This window comes from Ochotona curzoniae, unplaced genomic scaffold (genome assembly GCF_017591425.1).
Source record: "Ochotona curzoniae isolate NIBS_2020 unplaced genomic scaffold, NIBS_Ocur_1.0 scaffold_2587, whole genome shotgun sequence".
NCBI lineage: Eukaryota > Metazoa > Chordata > Mammalia > Lagomorpha > Ochotonidae > Ochotona > Ochotona curzoniae.
This window is the reverse complement of record NW_024467096.1, coordinates 2,326,463-2,351,134: the sequence shown is the minus strand read 5'-3', so window position 1 is coordinate 2,351,134 and position 24,672 is coordinate 2,326,463. Positions and strand designations below refer to the sequence as shown.

Here is a 24,672-nt window from a genome sequence, read left to right as displayed (position 1 = left end):
CTGAATAGTAATCTATAGCCATTTTAAGGTGTATACAACCCAGTTGTATATAAACTAATAATTGTAATGTCAATGTAGAAGTCATAGGATGTGGTTCAGAACTTGCACTCTTTTTTTTTTTCTCTCCCTCTCTTTTAACATGCTGGTTACGCAATACCATGTCAACTAATTCCATTACGTTATAAATTGTTACTGATGTAATGTCAGGGCTTTTAATTGGGATGATACTCTGTCAACTCTACCTTCAGTCCAGAGACAGTCTCCCCAAGAAACCGTTGAACTTATCTGGACAATAAGATGCTGGACTCTATGCTTTGTAGATGCTTGCAAGGAAAGAATCTCAACTGAATTTGAACTGTGGTAATGCAACAAGAATTCACCATGGGGACGGGAGGTGGGTTTTGGGGAGGGGAGGGGGGAATCCCAGTGCCTATAAAACTGTGTCACATAATGCAATGTAATCAATAAAAAATAATAATTTTTTGTTCCTTTTAATAAAAAGAGAAAAAAATAAGCAAGTGATTATTTCAAAGAAAAGAACGAACACACATTTATAAGACTCTGAACAGTCTTAATACCTTTCAATTCAGTCCAATCTGAAAATCCTTTCTGTGTTCAGGACTGTGCTGATCCAGGACGTGGGGAGAAAATTATGATCAGGAAGGAAGAATTTCTGGATTTGAGTATGTGGGTGTGTACTTGGTGATTATTTCACTACATGATCTGTCTATATGTACAAGAAGTTGAATAAGAAAAAAATGATGTATGCTATTGTGGGACTTGGGGAAAAAAAATCTCACAAATAATAATATCTCAAAGACAATGAAAGGGAGAAAAAGTATTTCCTAAGGCTCTAATGTCACACGCTTCTAAATTCCCTTTCTTCTATTTTAAATGCTCCTTAACTGTCACTTTGCTAATCCGAAGCACTGTAGTCATGAAACCTGACCCCTAAAGTTGTAACAAACTGGGGTAAACAGAGATATTAAATAGAAGTTAAACCTTAAAAAATTGCACATTAAATGTGTTACACTGCAGGATTGATAAGCACATTGAAACTACTGAATTAGTTACTATTCAAAATGAAAGTGCTGAGCATGTATCCAGGGTGTGTTCCTCAAATCTAACTGAGCACTGGGAGAGCATGTTAAAGTGCCCACTCTCAGAGTTCATCCCAGAGTCTAACAAGTCAGACTGGGGAAGGGCCCAGTAAAATGTACACTAACATATAAGTACATTAAACACAGAGACTATATATTTTAAAACATTGTCACAGGGAATCTGGATCGAATTTTTACTGAAAAGGATCTTAACTCCTCAAATTTTATTTTATTTTTAAGATTTGTGTATTTGAAATTTGAAGTTACAAAGAGAAAGGGAGAGACAGAAATCTTCTATCTACTGGTTCATTCTCTAGATGGTCCAACAGCCAGCTCAGCAGGCTGAAGCCAGGCTCCAGGAAACAGGAGCCAGGAGCCAGGAATCAGGAACCAGGAGCCAGGAGCTTTATATGGGTCTTTACATGGATACAGAGGTCCAAGTATTAGGGTCATCCTCTGCTTTATTTCCCAGGTGCATTAGCAAGGAGTTGGATTGGAAGTTGAACTGCTGGGACATAAATTGGGACCCATATGGAATGCTGCAGTGCCATGTGGTAGCTTAACTAGCTATGCCACAGCACCAGCTTGGAGTCTTAGTGCTTAAATCTACTAATTGTTCCCCTTCATAGTCAAATGTTCCCATTTCTTCTTTGTTCCCTTCTTCCTTCTCTCTCCTCTCTCTCTTCCTCCTTCCCTCCCTCTCTTTTAAATGGAAAGGCAGAGTTCTAGAGAGAAGAGACAGAGAGACAGTTCCTCCATTTGTTAGTTCACTCCCCAAATGGCCACAACAGCCAGATCTGGACCAATCTTCAGTCTGAAGCCAGGAGCTTCCTCTGGGTTTCCCATGTGGGTACAGGAGCCCAAGGACTTGCCACTGCTCCCAGGCCATAAGCAGGGAACTGGCTTAGAAGTAGAGCAGCTGGGACACAAATCGATGTTCATACGGGATGCCGGTACTACAGTTGGAATCTTAGCCTATTCTAATAATGAGCCTGCTCCAAAAGGTTTCCATTTCTATACTGGGGAAATTTATAAGTAAGCATTCTCAACTTCTTTGTCCTTCTCCTTTCTCACTATTCTCTGATATGGCTGGCCATCTTCATTTTACTTATCTAGTGGTCTATATGCATATGGTAGGAAAAGGTATAAATAAAAAATAAAAATCAGTTCTACTCCAGACTTCAGTTCCTTAGGTGCCCTTCCCAGAAATGACCAATGGTCATGGTTTCTTCCAGAAATAGTACTAGCCAAAGAATGGCCTATTTATTTGTCCTGTTCTTTTCCACAGAGGGAGCACAACCCTCTAAACTTGAGTATGCTACACATACTCAATAACATATCTTTCAGATATTTCCATATTTGCAGTTACAGAACCTTTATTTCCTTTTTTAAATAAAAGATTGACTATTTATCTGAAGGGCAGAGTGACAGAAAGAGAGCAGAGAGAGACAGATCAATCTTCCATTTGCTGGTTCACCACCGAGATGGCTGCAGTAGTTGGCAGCCTCGGTAGAAGCTGAGAGCTATGAACTCCATTTGGATCTCCTATGTGTGTAGGAGGAGCCCGAATGCTCTGCAGTTTTCCGAGGTACTTCAGCAGGGAGTTGCATTGGATGTGGAGCAGTTGGGACTTGAACTGACGCTCTAATGTGGGATGCCTGCATCACAGGGTATGGCTTAATGCACTGTACCACAACTCAGGTTACTTTCACTTATTTTTCAAAAAAGATACATTACATCAGAATCAAAGGCATGGTGTGGCCAGGTGGACTGCAGGCAGCCTCTGCTACTATAAGCAAAGCTGTACAAGAGCAGTCCTTGCAAACTGGCTGAGATTTACACGTGGGTTGTCTATAAGTGCATGCATTGGGTTAAAGAACAGACATACTTTGAACCTAAAAATATTTCCCAAATCCCCTCTAAGTAGGATGTCCCAAATTGTGCATGCATAGGCAATACCTTCTCTTCCCTATACCTCAGGCAACACAGCACATCATATTTTTTAATCTTTGCCAGTAAAAAGACACCTATCTTCTGTCGTAATTCTAATTTCTTGAATTATTATGAGAGGTTGAGTATCTTTCTGAAGTTTATGTCATTTGTATTTCAATTTCTGAAATGATTTAGTCATATCTATTGCCCATTTTTCTGCTGAGATGTTAATTTTCTTATTCAGTTGAAAGAATTGTTTTAACTTATCAGATAATCCATTCATCTGTTTGTGGCAAGTATTTCTCAGCTTTTAATTTGTCTTCAGACTTTTTTGAAATATTACATGTATATTTAATCACAAATACATTCTAGATTTTTATGCCGTCAAATGTATTAAGCCTTTCTTTTATGGCTTCTGGGATTTACTTGTGCCTTAGTTGGAGGACCTTACCAATTCTCAGATTCTTTTTTTTTTCCTTTTGATTTATTTATTTATTTGAAAGTCTGAACTATATAAAGAGGAGACAGATATTTTCCATCTGATTCACTCCCCAGATGGCCACAACAGGAGCCAGGAGCTGCATCTGGGTCTCCCATGTGGGTGGCAGGGGCCCAGGGACTTGGACTATCTTCCACTGCTTTTCTCAGGCCATCAACAAGGACTGAATTGGAAATGAACCAGCATGCATAGAGATGTTGGTATCACAGGTGGTGGACTTACTTGCTATGCCATATGCTGGCTACTAAATTCATTAAAGTGGTAACTTCATGCAAAACAGAGAAAAGAAATATAGAGACTGAGACAGAGATAGAAACACAGGCACAGATACAGGTAGAGAGATTGTACCCCACGCCATTGTCTGGCTCACTCTTCAAATACCTACAATGGCTGAGGCTGAGCTGGTGCCAAAACTGACAGCTGGGACTGCAATCCATGTTTCCCACATGGGTGGCAGGAACTCAGTAACTTGGGCCATCATCTGATGGTGGCCAACTGGACTTAAAATCCAACTACTCCAATGTGGGACATCAGCATCTTAGCTGCTAACTAAATGCCTGCTCCTGATTTTCTAATACTTTTATGATACATTTTCTACATTGAGAACTTTGATATGACAAAGATTTACTTACATGGTAAGGTAGGAATTTAGTTCTTTCTCCACTTTACCCCTCCCTCCAGTTACTTACTTACTTTAAAACTGTTTACAAAACAATGTACTTTTTTATTAAGGTCATCTTAAATGTAATTTTGGAAGCTGTAGAACATTTTACAACAGAATATATCTCTAGGAAATCTATGCTTACTATAATCATGCTATTTACCTAAAATGTTATTAATGTTATTGCTAACATTAATAAAATTACTCTGACTAGGAAGGCAATATGTAATATGTTACAAGAATTACTGGATACACCAATGACTAAAAGCAGATGTAACTTAATAAAAGTTCACCCTCCTGAAGTCTAATGTGTTTTTCTAGACATGCAGTATAAAACTTCACATGAACATGGGTAGGAAATCTTTCTTTTGCCAAGAGCTATTTGGATGTTTATAGCATCATTTGCAGACCATACAACTTGAAAATTAAGGAACTATACATTTATTGAATTTTAAATCCTGCCTGTGGATGCCTTGGCAGGGTCAGACTAAAAGATTTCATAGGTCTTATATGCCCTGTAGACTGGACATTGTCTCTGCTGGAATAATGGTTTTCATCACTACAGAACAAAGTCATTTTTTAGTATAACTTTTTTTCTTTTCTATCGGGGTCCCTCACCCTGCGAGCAAGACTCCGACACAGTATAGACTCTTTATAAAGTTTATTACATAAGACTTCAAGCGTAGCGGCAAAGCGAAAGCAGTTACAACATAGCGCTTAGCTCGCGCATAAGGGGATCTCCCGTTCTATTATTACCTACAGTTTTTATGCATAACACAAACCAATCCGTATACAGCTCCTCACATCATGCGGCAAGCACACCAATCATGACTCTGATCACGTGTGCATCACGCAGTTTCCATGTGTGCTCGGCCCAATCCTCAGTAACTTCCCAAAACCTGTTTACCATCTCTGCACCATGAAGCAATGATCACAAGCGTCATCTTTGAGGCACGGCTCTGCTCTCCACAATTTTCATTGAAAAATAATTAACAAATTTTTATCCTATTCCTTATCTGCCACATTAATAAAAGAAATGTGGCAAAACTATATTTCCCCTTTATTTTCACTGGGACTAAAGAGAGGCAGGACACTATTAGGAAAAGCTTGTCACGAAGCTAGCTTGAGTGCTAAGGTCGGAGTGCAGGGACAACAATCCTGATGGCAGAGTCACAAGTTTAAAAAACTCCAAGTAAAATGGGCACAAAAACACACATTGTAAGGCAGGTGTCATGGTGTAGTGAGAAAAACTGCCACCTGTGACACTGGTATCTCATATGGACACTGGTTCCTGTTCCAGCCACTCCACTTCTGATCCAGCTCCCTGATAATACTCCAGGAAAAGCAGTAGAAGGCCCTGTCACTCACTTGGAAGACCAGCTGAAGCTCTGTTGCTGCTTTTGACCTGGCCCAGCTCTGGCCTTTGCAGGCATCAGGAGAATGAACCAGCAGATGGAAGATCTCTCTCCTTCTCTCTCTCTCCTTCTCTCTCTCTCTCCATATATATATAGATATAGATATTTCTCTCTCTCCATATATATAGATATAGACAGATATTTATATTTATATCTAAATATCTATATTTATATCTATAGAGAGACACATACATACATACACACATATATAGAGAGACAAATACACACACACATATGAATACAATACACACACACACACCCTGCGGTGTTTGCTTCACTGACGGCCAAATGTGGATCACTGAAATGTTGAATGGGGGCTGAAGCTTCACATGTTTTAACTGTAGTATTTTCATTTTAACAGCTGCAGAGTGTACTGTTAATAACACTGCTCAAAAGAGATACTGTATGGATATAAAATAAACTTTTGTTTCACTAGGACAATACTCCTAAATTCTTCATAGATGAACGTGTAAGACTGAAAATTCAATTTATACCATTCTCTTTTACGAAAGATTCAATTCCCCTGAACCCTTTATGTTATTTCCTTACCTGTCCTGCATTTCTTTATGAGTCATATTTTTTCTTTATACTACTATCTCCCTCAAGATGGGGAGTCAAAAAGGTGTAAAAATTTTTTTAAAAAGACAAAAAAAAAAAAAAAGATGGAGAATCAAGTCTACTATTCCTAGAATTTTATATCAGGAAAGGGTATAAAGGGATTTAAGACTGGAGAGTAATAATAGAACAGATGGACAAAATAAAGACAACAAAAATATTAATAGGCATTTTTATAGAATTAATTGTTAAATTTAAGCTTGCACTGAAATATATATTTTAAAATGTGGATAGATACCTGTGGATCTGAGGAATGAAGAGCACTTCAAACACAACAGTAAAATTCACATTTTAAAACCTAATGCATAGAAACAGAAATGCCAATCATTTTCCATGGGAATCCAATGATTTTTTTATATTTCCCTCAAAATATGACACACTTGTACAAAGCCTAAAAAAACTCTGGAAAGGGAACACATTTTGTAAATTCACATTTTGAAAATTCTGTTCCAAACGAAAGTCAACATCTTGTAGCTAAAATCTACTACCCCTCTTCCTGCAGTCCCCTTTTCTGCTAGTGGAAGCAATGAGTTCCACTTCTAGAGCAAAACCCCGATTGTACCACCCCTAATCTCTCTCTCCTGTCTGCAACGTCCTTTCCAGGTGCACAGCTTTCTACACAAGGAGTCCTTGCAGCAGGGCTTTCAGAACACAATCAGAAGCTGACTTCGTGCTGCCACTACTATGGCCCAAGCCTCCATCATCTCTTGCCTTATCATATTGGCTTCCCAGCTCATCCCCTTGCTCAGACCTGTGACCTCTGGCTCTGGTCTATCCTCAGTAGGGTGCCCTCTGGCCAGGGAACTCTTCACCTTCCCAACCACTAACTTTTGGAGTTCTGAGGTCCTTATATGGAGTTGACAAAGTGTTCAAAGTTGTGGTTGCACCCTCCTACCTTCCTGTAGCTGCTCTGGTCTTACTTCCTTCCACTTGTTCCCACAAAGTCACTGAGCTCCAGTGGTGTCAGTCTCCCTGTTGGGGGCAGTTGGGGGATACTTCCCCTTCCACTCTTTAACTCTTTTGGTTCTCTATGCGTGGAAGCCTGGTTCCTTGGATACTGCACTATCCATTTCATCTTTGAGGTCTTTAGCCTAGAAGGTCATGTTCCCAGAAGAGCTTTGTTTCTGATATCTCACCATCCCATCCTTGACATTTCAGGTCTTTCTACCCTACATTATTTTTCCTTACTATCCATAGACACATACCATACTTATTTATCTAGTTTATTGCAGTCTCCTTAATGGGAATGCAAACTCCGTGAGGTTGGGAGTTTTCTTCATTTCATTCCCTGCTGCATTCCCAAAGCCCTGCAGAGATTGGCACATAAGGAGTGATGTTCACTGAACAAATGAATGAATAAGCAAATTGCAAGAATGACTAACCACGACTCTGTGAAATCAGTACCATATGCCGCCATTAGCAGTGTACCTAGCATAAGTCTGACACTACTATTCCACAGATAAAGTGCCTACATGGCTTCTGACTGTCCAGTGTGGGAAGTATGGCCCCCAGGGTGGCATCAAGGTCCTTTATAATTTGGTTTTTCTAACCTCAGCTCTGGATATCTCATTCTTACCCCAGTGTCTCCCAAATATTGCAGAGTCCTTTGAACATGGAGAACATTTTCTCAGTGACTCTCAAAATCATATCCAAGGATCCTCATATGAAAAAACCCAATTTAAGAAAGTGAATACTGATCAGTAAGAATGCATTCTTTTTGGGTGAATTATATACTGCTAAAATGATTTTTAATTTACAACCAAAATGAAAGCAAGGTTTTCAGACATATGTTTTACAGCCCCTGCAAATCAATCCATGGACTACCTCAACTGCAGAAATGTTGCCGTATCCAAATGAAACTACCCACCCATCTCTGAAGGCGCCCACCCTCACCCACCTCCAGATGTGCACCCCCACCATTCCCTCACCCCAGAACATCCTTCCCTACCACAATTTTCAAAACTCTACCCATCATTCAATGCTTCACTTAATTACCAACTCCTTCATAAGATTTTCTTTTTGATACTAGTCAAAACTTCTTTTGGTCTCTTGCAGCAGTTGACATCTTTCCCATAGCATTAACCAAGCTTACTATATATACAGTATGATATACAATTATGTATAAAGTATGCTATATTATTATTCTCATAGTTATTCTGGCTCCTGGGGAGTATAAACAGTAATGTCTTTCTTATTTTCACAGCTAGGACAGTGTCATTTATAACGCAACTCATAAGTGTTCACTGACTTAATCGACTTGTTGCACATAAAAATAAAGTGCTTCTACAAATATGGCCCTCTACTAATCTCCTCAAAAAGTGCTGGGTTTGTTGGAGCTGCAGCAATGGACAAACTGCTAATTCTCCACCTGCAAGCACCAGTATGCCATATGGGTGTCAGTTTGTGTTCTGACTGTTCCATTTCGGATCCAACTCCCCATTTATGGCCTGAGAAAGTAGTAGAGGATGGCCCAAAAACTTTGAGACCTTGCACTCACATGGGAGACCTGGAAGAAGCTCCTGGCTTCTAATCAGCTCAGCTCCTACCATTGCAGCTATTTAAAGAATGAATCAGCTAATGATCTTTCTGCCTCTCCTCTCTATAAAACCTGTCTTCCCAACAAAAATAAAGAAATCTTTAAACAAAAAAAGTGATGGGTCTGTGCTGTGGCACAAAGAGTTAAGTAACCACCTGTAGTGCTAGTATCATACATGGATGCTGGTCCAAATCCCAGCTGCTCCACTTCTAATCCAGCTCTCTGAAAACGTGCCTTAGGAAGCAGAGTAGGACAGCCCGTCTTTGGGTCCCTGCTACTCACATGGGAGACCTTAAAGAAGCACCCTGTTCCTGGACCCTTGCTTTGGTCTAACCTAGCCCCACATGTTGTAGTCATCTGGGAAGTGAACCAAAGATTATAAGACCTCTTAACACCTCTTCTCTCTTACCCCCCTACTCTAACTCTGTCTTTCAAAACAAATAAAACCTTTCTAAAAACACAAGTCTTTGCCAAAACCTTTTAAATAATCATACAAACAGCAGAGGAAAATGTAATGGAAAAAAATCGAGCAGTTATTTATAGGATTTACCTTCTCTTAAGTGTTAAGTCTGCTATAGGTATGCATCTTAGGCCAGTTCCCAAAACCATAAGGAAGGATGTCAGCAGCACAGTTATCCGAAGACCTGGAAAGAGACAAAACCATTCACATTATTTCCTAGTTTCTCTTAAGCATGTATGATATTAAAGATTATTTTACTGAATCATACTGACACTATATTTTAGCATGATATCTTCTTCTCTATTAACTTCCAACATGGAAAAAAGCAACCAATCCTACATGCTGAAAATGAAGTGATATAAATTGGAATGATCATGTCAAGGACAGAGGGAGACAGACCTGTGCTGTGACACCAGCATTCCACACGGGAGAAGGTTCACCAGCTGCCTGCTACTTTGTCCAGGAAAGATGAGCTAAGTGCTTGGGCCACATGGGAGACCCAGGAACAGTTACTGCCTCCTAGCTTTGAGTTGGCCCAGCCCCAGCCACTGTGGCAACATGGGGAGTGAACCAGTGAACAGAAGGTCCTGTTTTTGTTTGCTTGCTTGTTTTTCAAGATTGATTTTATCTGAAAGGTGAAACAACAGAAAGGAAGAGACAGAGAAAACCTCTTCCATACATTGCTTTAGTTCCCAGATGGCTGTAACAGCCAAGATTGGGCCAGGCCAAAGCTGACAGCCCAGAGCTCCATCTGGGTGGCAGTGGCCCAAGGGCTTAGGCCATTGCCAGTAGCTTTCCAGGCCCATAACAGGGAGCTGGACTGGAAGCAGAGCAGACAGGACTGGAATGAGTGTTCCCATGGGAGGTGTCACAGGCAGCAGTTTAATTCTAGAAGATCAACCAATTTCTCTCTTTCTGTTAGTTTGCCTTTCATATAAATCAGATACATTTTGAAACAAAGGATAGAGAAAGAGGCTCTACTAGCTCTAATTTTTTCAAAATCAATATCTAGACCATTTTGTTCAGTTCTAACACAAAAAACTAGAAAACAATGTTAAAAATAGGGGGTATTTAAAATTTTTTTTCAAAGATTTATTTTATTTTTATTGGAAAGGCGGATATACAGAGAGGAGAGACAGAGAGGAAGATCCTCCATCCGATGATTCACTCCTCAAGTGAGTGCAACGGCCGATACCATGCCGGTCCGAAGCCAGGAGCCTCTTCCGGGTCTCCCACGCAGGTGCAGGGTCCCAAAGCCCTGGGCTGTCCTCGACTGCTTTCCCGGGCCACAGGCAGGGAGCTGGAAAGGAAGCAGGGCCGCCGGGATTAGAACCGGCGCCCATATGGGATCCCGGGGCATGCAAGGCGAGGACCTTAACCACTTGCGCCACCACGCCGAGCCTGGGTATTTTAAATTTAAATGTAGAAAATAAGCTTCTATTTTTCAAAAGAAAATTTGCTAATTAAAAAAAAATCTCTATGTTATACATAACAAGTATTTTGAGGGGTCGGGGTTGCCTCACACCACCGCCTGTGACGCAAGCATCCCACACAGGCACTGGCTCAGCACCTGGCTGTTCCACTTCCAACGCAGTGCCCTAATGCACCTGGGGAAGCAGTAAAGACAGCCCAAGTGTCGGGGTCACAGGACCCACATGGGAGCCCCATTAGAAGCTTCTGGCAACTGGCTCCTGGCTCCTGACTTGGGCCTGGATCTGCCTGGCAGTTGTGACCATTTAGGGAGTAAACTAGAGGATATAAGATCTCGCGCTCTCTCCCTGTGCTTCCCGCTCTCTGTAATTTTTTTTTAAGATTTATTTATTTTTATTGCAAAGTCAGATATAAATAGAGAGGATGAGAGACAGAGAGGAAGATCTTCTGTCCAATGGTTCACTCCCTAAATGACTGCAACGGCTAGTGCTGAGCCAATCCGAAGCCAGGAGCCAGGAACTTTCTCCAGTCTCCCAAGTGGGTGCAGGCTCCCAAGGCTTTGGGCCATCCTTGACTGCTTTCTCACGCCACAAGCAGTGAGCTGGATGGAAAGCAGGGCTGCCGGGATTATAACCAGTGCCCATATGAGATTCTGGCACATTCATGGCAAGGACATTAGCCCCTAGGCCACCGCACCGGGCCCTGTAATTCTTTCAAACAAACAAATAAACAAACAAATAAGTCTTTAAGAAAAAAATTACATTAAAATGACAGTTCATTGCTTTAAATTTTCTCAAAAACCAATGACTAGCCAACCATATCTTACATATGTTATAGTCATAGGAAGTGGTTCTTCAGAATCCTCCAATTGTTTATTTTATTTTTTTGAATTTACTTATTATTTACTTGAGTTTACAGAGTTCCAAAGAGAGAAGCAGAACTTTTTAACGGCTGGTTTACTTCACAGATGGCACAGGGCCAGGCCAAAGCTAGGAGCTTCATTTAGATTTCTCACGTGAGTGGCAGGGGACCAAACACTTGGGCCATCTGCTGCTGCTTTTTCTAGGCCATTAGTAGGGAGCTGGATCAGAAGTGGAGGAGCTGGGTCTTGAACCAGTGCTCATAAGGGATGCTGATGTCAGAGGTGGTCGGTTTACATGTTATAACCCCAGTGTTAGCCCCGTTTTTGGTTTCATTTTTGACATACCATATTTTTAATTTATATCATAGCCAAAGGTTTAATGCTCCACTAAATAAGGAGTTCAACCAGTAAAAAGGCAAAAGTCATCGTTCAGCAGGAATTTACTCAAAGACTATAAACAACAATTAAATGATTTCTATTTTCATTCGCACAGTAAAATTTAAAATAGTCACAGATCATTAAGATTGTAGTAATAAATCACTTTTAACAATATGTTTGACAAAGACTTAAAGTTTGACAAAACATGACATTTTTAGGAAAGCTGATACATAGGTATTTTTTGTTGTTTGTTTTTGGTTTTTGAAATTTTAAAAAAGTTTTGATTTCACATATAAGGGAGACTATGCAGTATGTGTCTGTGTCCATCTTATTTGATATAACATGATACCCTCTAATTGTAGCCATTTTGATACAAATTGCTGATTTTCATTTTTTGTAGCTGAGTAATACGTATATATGTGTTATTATGAGCATGTATACATCATATATATAGATAGATAGAGAGCGAGAGAGAGCACATTTTCCTTATCCAGTCATCTGATGATGGACACCCTTGTTGAAGCCATATGTTGGCTATTGTGAACTAAGCATGGTGGTGCAGGTTATCTCTTGGATACAACATGCTCATGACATCTGGTACCTATCCAGTAATGGGAGTGTTGTTTTACAAAGCAAGTTGGTGTCTAGAGTTTCATGAAAACTCCATACTGTTTTCTACAGTGGCTGTACTGATTTACATTCCCACCAGCAGTGTAGAAGATTTCACTTTCACCACATCAAAGACAACAACAAAGAAGACATCCAATAGAATGGGAAAAAATATACACAAACTACCTGAAAAAGCATTAGTAACAAGAACATACCAGCAACTCAAAAACTCAACAAACAGGGTCCCGGGTGGTAACCTAGTAGCTAAAGTCCTTGCCTTGAAAGCATTGGGATCCCATACGGGTACCAGTTCCGATCCCGGCAGTCCCACTTCCCTTTCAGCTCCCTGTTTGCAGCCTGAGAAAGCAGCTGAGGATGGCCCAAAGCCTTGGGATGGTCCAAAGCCATGGGAGAGTTGGAAGAGGCTCTAAGCTCCTGGCTTTGGACTGGCTCAGCTCCAGCTGCTGTGGTCACTTGTGGAATGAACCACTGGTTGGAAGATCTTCCTCTCTGTCTCTCCTCTTCTATCTATATCTGACCTTCCAACAAAAATAAATCTTTTTCAAACAAAACAAAGCAAAAACTCAACAAACAACCACCAATTCAGTTAAGAAGTGGGCAAAGGACCTCAACCTAGTTCTCAAAAGAAGCAATACAAATGATCAGTAAATAGATGAAAAAGCTCAACATCAGTAGCTATCAGGAAAATGCAAATCAAAATCACAATGAGATATCTCCTCAAATGTTTTCTGACTATTTATATAATAAAATTATTTTAATGTTTTTGATTTACCAAATAGTCTTCAACTTACAAAATTATGCTGTTAGAAAAAAAAAAAAAGCAGGGCCCGGTGCAGTGGCCTAGGGGCTAAAGTCCTTGCCTTGAACACACTGGGATCCCATATGGACACCAGTTCTAATCCCAGCAGCCCCATTTCCATTCCAGCTCCTGCTTGTGGCCTGGGAATGCAGTCGAAGACAACTTAAAGCCTTGGGATCCTGCATCCATGTGGGAGACCTGGAGAAAGTTCCTGGCTCTTCGGATTGGCTCAACACCAGCCATTAGAGTCACTTGGGGAGTGAACCATTGGACAGAAGATCTTCCTCTCTGTTTCTCCTCCTCTCTGTATATCTGACTTTGTCATAAAAATAAATCTTTTTTTTCCTCTTTTTAAAAAATGTATTAATTACACTGCATTATGTGACACAGTTTCATAGGCTCTGGGATTCCCCCAACCCCTCCCCATACCCTCCCTCCATGGTGGATTCCTCCACCTTGTTTCAGTACTGCAGATCAAATTCAGTTGAGATTCTTTTATTGCAAGCATATACCAAGCAAGGAGTCCAGCATCTAATTGTCCAGATCATTCAACGGTTTCTTGGGGAGATCATCTCAGGTTTGTATGTAGAGCTGGCAGAATATCATCCTGATCAATTAAAAGCCCCAACATAACATCAACAACAGTTTACAACATTATGGAATTAATTGTCATGGTATTGAGTAACCAATATGTTAAAAAAAATACAAGTTCTTAACCACATCCTGAGACTATCTCATTGACATTTCGATTTTAGTTTATATACAACCAGCTTCTATACACCTTAAAATGGCTATAGGGTACTATTCAGCTGTCTCGTGTCTATCCTCATTTTAGTATTTAGCAGTCTATAGCGTTGAAGCATAATTTCACTGAGCTTGGCAGATTTTAGGACAGTCCAAACTGGCTTGTAACCCTAGCAAGGCATATGTCAACAGTTGAGCTGTAGAACTGTTTTAGAAGCGGTGTGCAGAGAAATCTTCCTTTCCCCAATGAGGAGTATCTAATCTCTGTGTCCTACCTAGTAAGGTATATGTGAATCCCTGCTGACCGTTTCCGGTCTGGTTCTAAGCTTTCCTTGTTGTTCTCTGTCTATCTATTCTAATTTTGTTTGTTTGTTTTGGGTATTTTTGGGGGTGGAGGGGAGGACTCCAGAGAGACCCTGATGGTCATTGCAAGAGAGGATTGGGATCCAAAGTTGGAACTAAGTAAGGACCAGAGAAAGCTCCTCTCCCTAGTCCCGAAGGAAGTTTACTGTTCTTCTGTGTCTAAGGACTGCTCAGGGCTCCTGGCTGTTGTTCCGAAGACCTTGGATCCTGCAAGGAAGGATTTGGGCTTCTTCCATCCCAAGTGGTAGATCCCAACAGGGGTGGGTGACCTCAGAGTTCTCGGCCTCCAAAGGCACTCCAATTCCCACTGGTCTCCTTGGCCGTTGGGATTTAGTCATCTCTGTATATCTGACTTTGTCATAAAAATAAATCTTAAAGAAAAAAAAAAAGGAAGGCTCATGACTTTAGGAGATAATGTAGATCATACAAAATTTTTCCTTTACATTGCAACCATGGTCAATGTATATCATGAATGAAAGCACAAAATGAGGCAAAAAGGATATGCACAAAGTAACAGAAATAGACAAGATATTATAGATATGGTAAGATTATATGATGGAATTCTACCTTCCTATTGTTGAACTGCTATACTTCTGTTGATATTAAATTAGCATCATCTTCTTGGTCTTGTAGCCATAACCTTCCTTGGAGGCTCACAGTGAGTGTGGTGTAAAAAATCAGGCTCCTTCCAATTTCTTTCAGTTCCAACATCATCTTGACAAACTAATTCACTTGTCTTCTTTTTCCAGACTTTGTTTTGGTACAGAGCATAAATAGCATGCCATTTAGGAAGGTATTTCTTTTTTTCTTCATTTTTTACTTATTCATTTGATTGGAGGAGAGACAGATTTCTTCTGTCCTCTGGTTCATTCCACAAGGGCCCTCAACAACAGATCCATCAGGCATGAATCTAGGAGCCAAAATGCAATCCAGGTCACCAACATGAGAGACTATGACACTGTGCCTTAAGCCAACCCTGCTACTGTCCTGGGATCAACATTAACAGAAAGTTAGCATCAGAAAGTCAAGTCAAGAATCAAACCCAGCCCCCTCAAGTGTGATGAGGGCTTCTTAACTGGAATGTTAACTACTTGGCCAAGAGGTTGGCAATTCCGGGTAAGCCGATACTGGTGACGCTAGAATCCCATACAAGCACTGGCCGAACTGGTTGCCCCTTTCCCAATCCAGCTCTCTGCTAATGTACCTTGGAAGAAAGCAGAAGACGGCCAAGTCCACCCATATGGGAAGTCAGGATGGAGTTGCAGGCTCCATTGTTTACACTTGGGAGAATGAATCAGGGCTGCAAAATTAGTCTCCCTCTCTATAATCCTGCCTTTCAAATAAATAGACAAACTTTAAAACAAAACAAAATGTCACTAGACCAAATGCCTGCATCAGAATGCTTGAGTTTCAAAAGACTTCTCTGCTTGAAGAAATTAACAATTAAGTTGACAAAAAATGAAATTATGCAGATCAAATTCAGCAAGTTAAACAAACTTGAGAGCCAGCTCAGGCACACATACACTACACAGTGAATAATTTGCGATGTGAGTTAACTTGATAATATTCTTATAGAATCTGAACATGATGAACAACATTTGGCAGAAGGAATACCATAGAGAACTCATAACAAGTACTGCATACATATTGCTCATTTACTGCTTCTGCTAACAGAAATACAGGTTTCAAAATTACATTCTAGCCATGGGAAATAGGGTATAGTTAATGAAAAGTACATATGGTCATAAATACCCTAAAATTGTAAAACGTTACTCTTGTAATCTTAAACTGAAAACCTTAGGAGATATTAGATAAAATTTTACAGATTTTAGGTGATAATGCTTACTCGCATGTGATTTTTATTTCTCTTAAAAATCATGTTTGCAATTCAGGTAAGCAGCTACCAAGCAAACAATGGGGCACTATTTGTGGCCATATGGTCCAAATATCCAGACTTCCTCCTATTATTGCCAGACACTGGTATACTTTTCTATTCAGTTACACTTCTTATCTAATATATGACAACATAACAGCTGGTATAAACGTTTAAGAATGAAGAGTTGTGAAGAGCTGATTAGTGAGGCCATTTGAACAGGTATAATTTTAATTGTTGCCGAGTGTTGCTTTATCTATCCTGGCTGACACTGGATCATGACTGGAGAATGCTTTCCTCATGTCACTCTTATCTAGATAAGGTAAGCTTCAATATTTCCAAGAAATCTGAAGTGTATCAACTCACCCAGGGAGGACAGGCTTGAGGACCCCAAGAGAGCAGCTTATGAAATGCAAGGAAAGTTAAGTCTCAATCCATGCATCTGAGAGGTCCAGAAACAGTTCACGAGAAGTATGGATTTCAAACTTACTTTATGACAAAATAAACTTGTATTTTTGTTCTATTTTAACTTTTTGAAGTACTCTGGCATGCAGATCCTAAGTGATCACCGGGATGTGAACGCAAAAGCTATCTGGTGAAAAGTTTTAGCACAACAATTTCAGAAAAACAAACACTGACATTAAAAATAAGTTTCTATTCAAAGGATCCAGACATTGCAGGAAGCTTCCTATTAATGAATGAGATAACTTTTTTTTGGGTACCCACATATAGGGTGTTAAGAATGGCAGTCTCTACCACTTGTGTCTACTGATCCAGGACACAAAGTCAACTGCACCACACACAGCATGCACACACACACACATATGTGTGTGCACACAAAGTTCACCCTGTAAGACTGCTTTCCTCCAGGCAACATATTCCCATCAGCTGCAGTACAGATGAGCCCTGCCTGCACCTGGGAAGCCCCTTTTCTCCAACCACAACAGTCACAGCATAGTCAGGCCAACCCACCATGCAAATGATCAGGACTAGTCACTTCATGCTTCCTATTGATAATGGGCACATGATCCAAGATTCATCTGTACTCCGACATGGTTTTATACATGCCCTCATCTGACTTTGCCTGCCACATCTCCGAACTCCATAAACCCTTTCAGCCATGCTGGTTACAATCTCAGAGACAGTATACAAGTTCTCCAAATGTTCTTCCCACCACACAACTTTCTTTCCTTTTTTTTTTTTTTTAAGATTTACTTATTTTTATTAGAAAGGCAGATATGCAAAGAAGAGGAAAGCAGGAAAGAAGATCTTCTGTCCAATGGTTCACTCCCCAAGTGACTGCAACGGCTGGTGCTGAGCCAACCTGAAGCCAGGAGCCAGGAACTTCCTCCAGGTCTCCCACATGAGTGCAGGATCCCAAGGCTTTAAGTTGTCCTCGACTGCTTTCCCAGGCCACAAGCAGGGAACTGGGTGGGAAGCGGCGCTGCTGGGATTAGAACTGGTGCCCATATGGGATCCCAGCATGTTAAAGACGAGAACTTAAGCCACTGGGCCACAACGCTGGGCCCACCACAACCCCACTTTCATGGTAACCTGTGCATTGTCCACCCCAGACCAATTCCTAATCACCGCGACTTTCTCCACCACCAAGTGGCATAATTACCATGGGCTTTGGTGTAGTTTTTATCATGTTTCTTCTGCTGGTATTTTTACATTACTTAAGATTTTTGAGTTTACAAAATCAACACGCTTGGAAAATTTTCTGTTACCATAATTTCTTCTACCCCACTCCCCCTTTGGAACAAAACTTCCTTTATCTTCTGTTCTCCTTCTGGGATGCCAGTGATATGAACATTAGGACACTTGACTGGCCCACAGCTCAGAGATGCTCATTTCTGTGTGTTTCAATCTTTGTCCATGTGCCTTTATGGATAGTTTCCATGGCTACATCTTCATGTTCACACTGATCTTTTCTCTTCCAATAGCTAAACTGTTATTAAATCTTGTCTAGTGCACTTTTTCACCTCAGACATTGAACACATTTTCACTACTATTAAATATAATGCTAGATTGTGTTGTTTTCTGTATTTCTTAACATGTTGAAGCATTATTCTATTTTCTTGAATACATAGTTACAGAGATATAGAGAGTTTTTTTTTTTCCTTTCTGGCTTTGGGAATGTGAATTATTCCTAGCCTTGCGTAAAAGTTAGGAATGTTCTGCCTGCTACACTTTGGCAGTTCTTTCTCTGGTCTCTAATAATTCCCTTTCATGTAGCTTCTGGTCAGTGCTCAGTTGAAAAAAATTTTTTAAAGATTTATTTGTGCCTTGTGTGGTAGCCTACTGGCTAAGGTCCTCACTTTGCATGTGCCTGGATCCCATATGGGCATCAATTTGTATCCTGATGGCCCCACTTCCCACCAAGCTCCATGCTTGTGGCCTGAGAGAGCAGTCGAGGACGACCCAAAGCCTTGGGATCTTACACCCCCATGGGAGACCCAGAAGAAGCTCCTGGTTCCTGGCTTCCAATTGGCTCAGCTCTGGCCATTGCAACTACTTGGGGAGTGGATCAGTGGATGGAATCTCTTCCTCTCTGTCTCTCCTCCTGTCTGTATATCTGCCTTTCCAATAAAAATAAATAAATCTAATAAAACAACTTAAAGAGTCTTTTTTAAAAGATGGATTTAATTATTTGAAAAACAAAGTAATACAGAAAGGGAAAGAAAGATCCTGAATTTGCTGGTTCACGCCCCAAATGGCTGCAACAGCCAGGGCTGAGTGAGGCCAAGGCATGTGCCTGGAACTCCACCCAGGACTCCTATGTGTGTGGCAAGGGCCCAAATACTTGGACCATCTTCCACTGCTTTCCCCAGTGCATTAGCAGGGTGCTGCATCAGAAGTGGGACAGTCAGACTGTGAACTAGTGTCGATATGGAATGCTGGTATCAGCAGGCAGGTGGCAGCTTAATCTGCTCCATCCTGATGTCACTCTAGTTGAAAACTTGAGATGCTAGCCTCTGTAGGACTTTCTCTGAGATTTCTTCCTCTCTTCCTACCTTGATGATTACGATTGAATTGGCCCCTTTGAATTCTCAACTCTTTCTAAATTCAGGAAAACTGCTCAACCTAGGAAAACTTTTGACCTCCCCTCGTCTGTACCGCAGTCTAAAAATTTTCTCCAGGCTGTCATGTAAAACCTTTCTAGGGTGTACTGTCCTGCCCTGTGTACGCACCACAATGTCTGAAAAACTGCTGTTTTGGAGATTATTATTTTGGTTTTTATGTGTTTAGTATGGAAGAATAAATCTAGTTCCTACTACTTTGCCATGGTGAGAACAGCCTTTGATGTATAATTTCACTAACCATTCCTTGCTGTGGTCAGTGGTCTATGGACTACTACATCTATCTCCAGGTCACTCACCTTCACTGCTTAAAAAATTTGGTTCTGGGGCTAACACTGCGGCAGAGTGGGTAAAGCCTCCATCAGGTATGTTAATATCCCATAAGGGTGCCAGTTTAAGTACTGCCTGCTTCTGATCCCTGCTAATGTGTCTGGGAAAACAACAGAAGTCCTTGGCTCCTACACGTGCATGAAAGACCTAAAAGAAGCTTCTGGCTCCTGGCTTCCACCTGACCCAGTCCTCGCTATTGCAGCTATTTGGGGATTAAAACAGAAGATGGAAGATTCATCTATCTCTCACCCTGTAACTCTTTCAAATAAATAAAGTGATAAAAAATCTTTTTAAAAGTGCGTGGGCACACACACACACACACACACACACACTAGTCTCATTATTAAATTGTCAGGAGGCCCAGTATAACAGCCTAGTGTCTAAATCCTCAACTTGCAACTGCCGGATCCCATATGGATCCCATATGGATGCTGGTTCATGGCTGCTCTACTTCCCATCCAGCTCCATGCTTGTGATCTGGAAAAGCAGCAGCAGATGGCCCAAGGCCTTGGGACCCTGCACCCATGTGAGGGATCCAGTAGAAGCTCCTGGCGCCTGGTTTTGGATCGACTTAACTCTGGGTGCTGTGGCCACTTGGGGAGTAAATAATCAGATGCAAGAGCTTTCTCTCTGCTTTTCCTTTTCTCTGCGTATCTGCCTTTACACTAAAAATAAATACTAAATTAACCCTTAAAATAAAAAATAAACAGTGAGGTCACTACTCTTATAAAACTGGGGACAATCCTTTTCATGAACTGGTGTCGCAGTACCCTGACCCCTCATTCCATCCTCATGCCCTTTACTCTACCTCAGCCGTCTTCTTTGCTTACTCTCTGATCCTATCTTTTTTTTTTAAAGATTTATTTTTATTATTTTTTTATTGGGAAGGCGGATATACAGAGAGGAGAGACAGAGAGGAAGATCTTCCGTCCGATGATTCACTCCCCAAGTGAGCGCAACGGCCGATACTATGCCGGTCCGAAGCCAGGAGCCTCTTCCGGGTCTCCCACGCGGGTGCAGGGTCCCAAAGCTTTGGGCTGTCCTCAACTGCTTTCCCGGGCCACAGGCAGGGAGCTGGAAGGGAAGCAGGGCTGCCGGGATTAGAACCGGCGCCCATATGGGATCCCGGGGCGTGCAAGGCGAGGACCTTTAACCACTTGCACCACTGCGCCGGGCCCTGATCCTATCTTTATCATAATTGCACCCAAGACATTATTTCATGTCAACCACCTCATGCCTCAACAATGATCTCCTCTTTCCTCTTAACTACAACAAATTCTTGGTCCAAAAATTAATGACAACTTCGGAATCTATCACTATTTCACATCCAATTCATGATGTTTCTTTCCTTTTTTATCCAGCTTGGATTCTTTTCTCAATTTTTATTTTTTCCTTTTATTTTAAAAAGGCAGAATAACAGACAGAAGGAAAGACAGTGAGCGAGAAAGAGAAATCTTCCATGCATTGGTTCACTTCCCAATTTACTACAACAGCAGAAGTGGGCTGATCTGAAGTCAGGAGCCAGGAGCTTCATTTGGGTCTCCCACACAGGTGCAAGGTCCCAAGCCCTTCGGCCATTTTTTGCTGGTTTCTTAAGCTATTAGCAGGGAGTTGGAACAGAAGCAGACCAGCCAGGATGGAACTGGCAGCCATATGAGATGCCAGCTACACAGACAGAGGCTTAGCTTGCTGTGTCACCCTGCTGGCCCCAATATTCTTGATCTTTGCTTATATCACTTTCACATAACCCTTTTACTTTGGGTCTTTAGTCTGTCAGCCTATTTAACTGGAAAAGTGCATTATGGCTAATTGTCTCCCCAACCAACCCATGCCTGTGCCTTGTCCAACAGAACAGACTCAAAGAGAATGCACCTGACAGGTCCCACTTTAAATGAACTGGCAGGTTCTTGATGCCATCCAACAATCTTACTATGATATCCTAGGTGGTACATTTTCTATTTTCCTAGAAATTTGCTTTCTAAGTTATCTTCTTTCAATAAGTACTGTCCTACTCTCACTTGTCAAGCAACAATGTTGATGAGAAATACCCTCAAAAATAACTTCAAAAAGTTCCCGCTACCCACCACCTCCATTTCTATCTATATACTCTATTGTGTCCTCTGTTGTCATCAACGAAAAACTGGCTTTCAGTGCTTTCATCTTGGACCAACCTTTTCTACTGGATCCACTAAGATAATGTATTACAGATAAATGCTTTAATAACTCTTTTTTTAAAAAGCATTTTTTAATCCCAGAGTCTGCCACAGTGGCTCAATTGGTTCACCTTCACCTGCAAGTACCCATTCCCAACTGCTCCACTTCTAATGCAGCTTCCTGTTTGTGACCTGGGAATGCAGCAGAGGATGGCCCAAAGCCTTGGTCCCCTGCACCCACATGGGAGACCAGGGACAAGTTCCTGGCTCCTGATTTCAATCAGCTCAGCTCTAGCCACTGTGGTCAATTGGTGAGTGAACCAGTAGACTGAAGATCTTTCTCTGTCTCCTTCTCTCTATAAATCTGTCTCTTCCATAAAAAATAAATCTTTAAGGAACACATTCACACACACACACACACACACACACACACACACACACACACACACACACACACCACTATTACCACTACCAAAAATCCCCAACAGCTACATTCCCTCAAGTTAGAGTCCTGTTACTGTTCAAAAATGCCTATGCTCACTGTCTCCAATTCTTACATTTCCTTTTGAACTTACTCTGCTGCTGCACGGAGATAATTCTGGTAAAGGACACCAAAGAGCACCAGGAAACCAAGGAGTGCCATGTGGCTAAATGCAAGGCTCTGTTTGCACCTTCCCTAGCAGCTCCTTAGTGTCGGAAAGCCCCAGGGCTCAATCCTCCTCTTTGCAGCGGCTCCACTCCTCTTCCCTGGGGATTTCACCAAGCCCCCAAGAGAAGTCATGTCCCTAATGGAGGCCTCTCCCTTGAACTCCGTATATTGAGTGGATAATTTACCTCATCTGTCTACAGGGATGTCTGCTAGCATTTCAAAGCCCAAATCTTTATATCATCTACCCTCAAACTACCCTTTCCATAGTTTCTACATCTCAATCCATGGAAACTATTTTCCCAAGCACTTGTGCTAAGAAGTTATGAGCCATTTTGGACACTTTTTCTTCACACCCCAGCCCCATCCACTGCCTCAACAGATCCTTTTGTCTACTTTCAACATGTACCCACAAGCCACCCATTTCTCAAGTCTTCCATTGCTACCATCTTAGTGGGGAGCCTCTGTCAGCTCCCCTGTGGGCCACTTCACCAGCCTTACTGGTTTCCCTGCTCTGCTCCTACTCTAGATGACAACACAGTCATCATTTTATTCTCCTCCCCAAAGCCTGTCCATGGGGGAAGCCCTACTCACCCTTTGATGGTGAACATCCTCACCATGGTCTACAAGGCCCAGCATGATGCAGCCCCGACTACCTTTCTGACTTTATCTCTTCCCTCTGGTTCCCACTTCCCACAGGCCTCCTTGCTGTTTACTGTTTATGGTAAAGAAGCATACAATCTCTGCCTTGGCCATTGCCTTGGACAAAAATACAGTTGTTCATAATTAATACATCAGGCTTTCTTTGTACTTCAGGTGTCTGCCCAAACACACAGCAAGTAGGAGGCCTTCCCTGACTCACTGCACAAAGTAGAGTATCACCTGACATCCCCTTCCTCCTTTTCCCTGTTTTATTTGCCGCCCCCCCCCCAAAAAAAAACAAACATTTATCAGCCTCTGGCACAGTTACTCTTGAATTTTACTGTTTGCCATCTTGGTCTCCATCAGGAGGTCCTTGTCTCTGATGCTCAGCACAGAGTGGGTAGCTCTCGCCCTGAAACTTTTCCCACTTGGCTTTTTAGTGCACAGCTACTCTTGGCTCTCCTAAAATTTAACCAGCTAGTCTGTTCCTGTCTTCTTACTGCTGAATGAAAAGGGGTGAGAGGGCACCAAATGCATCATGGGAAGACATGTGGTCTTCCATGGTCAGTTGAGCAAGCTCCATGGCAGCATACAGGGCAGACACTATTTACCTATCAGGAGCAAAGTATTTTAGTGTCCAGAGAAAGCTGACAGCTTGCTTTCTGTATATACAAATAGTACACCAGTGGCAAGATAGCCAACCCCACTGAGGTATATGACAAACTTCAACATGTTCATGAAAAATGGGATTAAAAGATAACTCAGTGGGGGGAGGGGGGGACAGGCAGTGTTATGGCATTGTAGGCTAAGCCTTCACCTGTGGCACCAGCATCTCATTGGGGTGCTGGTTCAAGTCCTGGCTGCTTCACTTCCCATCCAGCTCCCTGCTAATACATCTAGGAAAACAGCAGAAGATGGCCCAAGTCCTTGGGCCCCTGCATCCATATAGAAGATGAAAAAGAAGCTCCTGGCTCCTGACTGGCCCAGTTGAGTCCCTTGCAGGCATTTGAGGAGTAAACCAGAGAATGGAAAGATGGTCTGTCTCTCCTTCTCTCTCTGTAGCTCTGCTTTCCAAATAAAAATAAATAAACCTTAAAAAAAAAAAAAAGATAACTGGGGGGTGAGGATGATATGTGCTATGGCATAGTGCGTAAACCTATTGTCCATGCTACTGGCATTCCATTAGGGTACCAGGTCAAGTACTTCTGATCCAAGTCTCTACTAATATGCCTGGGAAAGCAGTGGAGGAAGGCCTAAATACACGGAGCCTTGCACCCTTGCACACATGTGAGAGACCAGAAAGAAGCTATGGTTCCTGGCTTTGGAACACCCAGATTCAGTCACTGTGATCATATGGGGAGTGAACCAGCAAATAGATCTCTCTCTTAGTTTATCCCTGTCTCTCTGTAATTTTCTTAAAAATAAAAAATAGTAACTGTTGTAGCCAAAAAAGTACAGTTTTTCATAATATTCATTCCCCATGAACTTTTTGAACAGCCATACATTAGCCTTAGTGAATT

General features: G+C 41.6%; 1 protein-coding gene across 2 annotated transcripts in view; it reads right to left on the bottom strand.

Moving 5' to 3' along the window:
• SLC49A4 (solute carrier family 49 member 4) overlaps window positions 1-24,672 on the bottom strand; it is an 83,813-nt gene that overhangs the window by 55,181 nt on the left and 3,960 nt on the right. For both annotated transcript variants that reach the window (XM_041003058.1, XM_041003059.1), the window contains exon 2: window positions 9,309-9,402. In XM_041003058.1, the coding sequence (XP_040858992.1) occupies window positions 9,309-9,402 (94 nt within the window). The remainder of the gene's footprint in view (window positions 1-9,308; window positions 9,403-24,672) is intronic.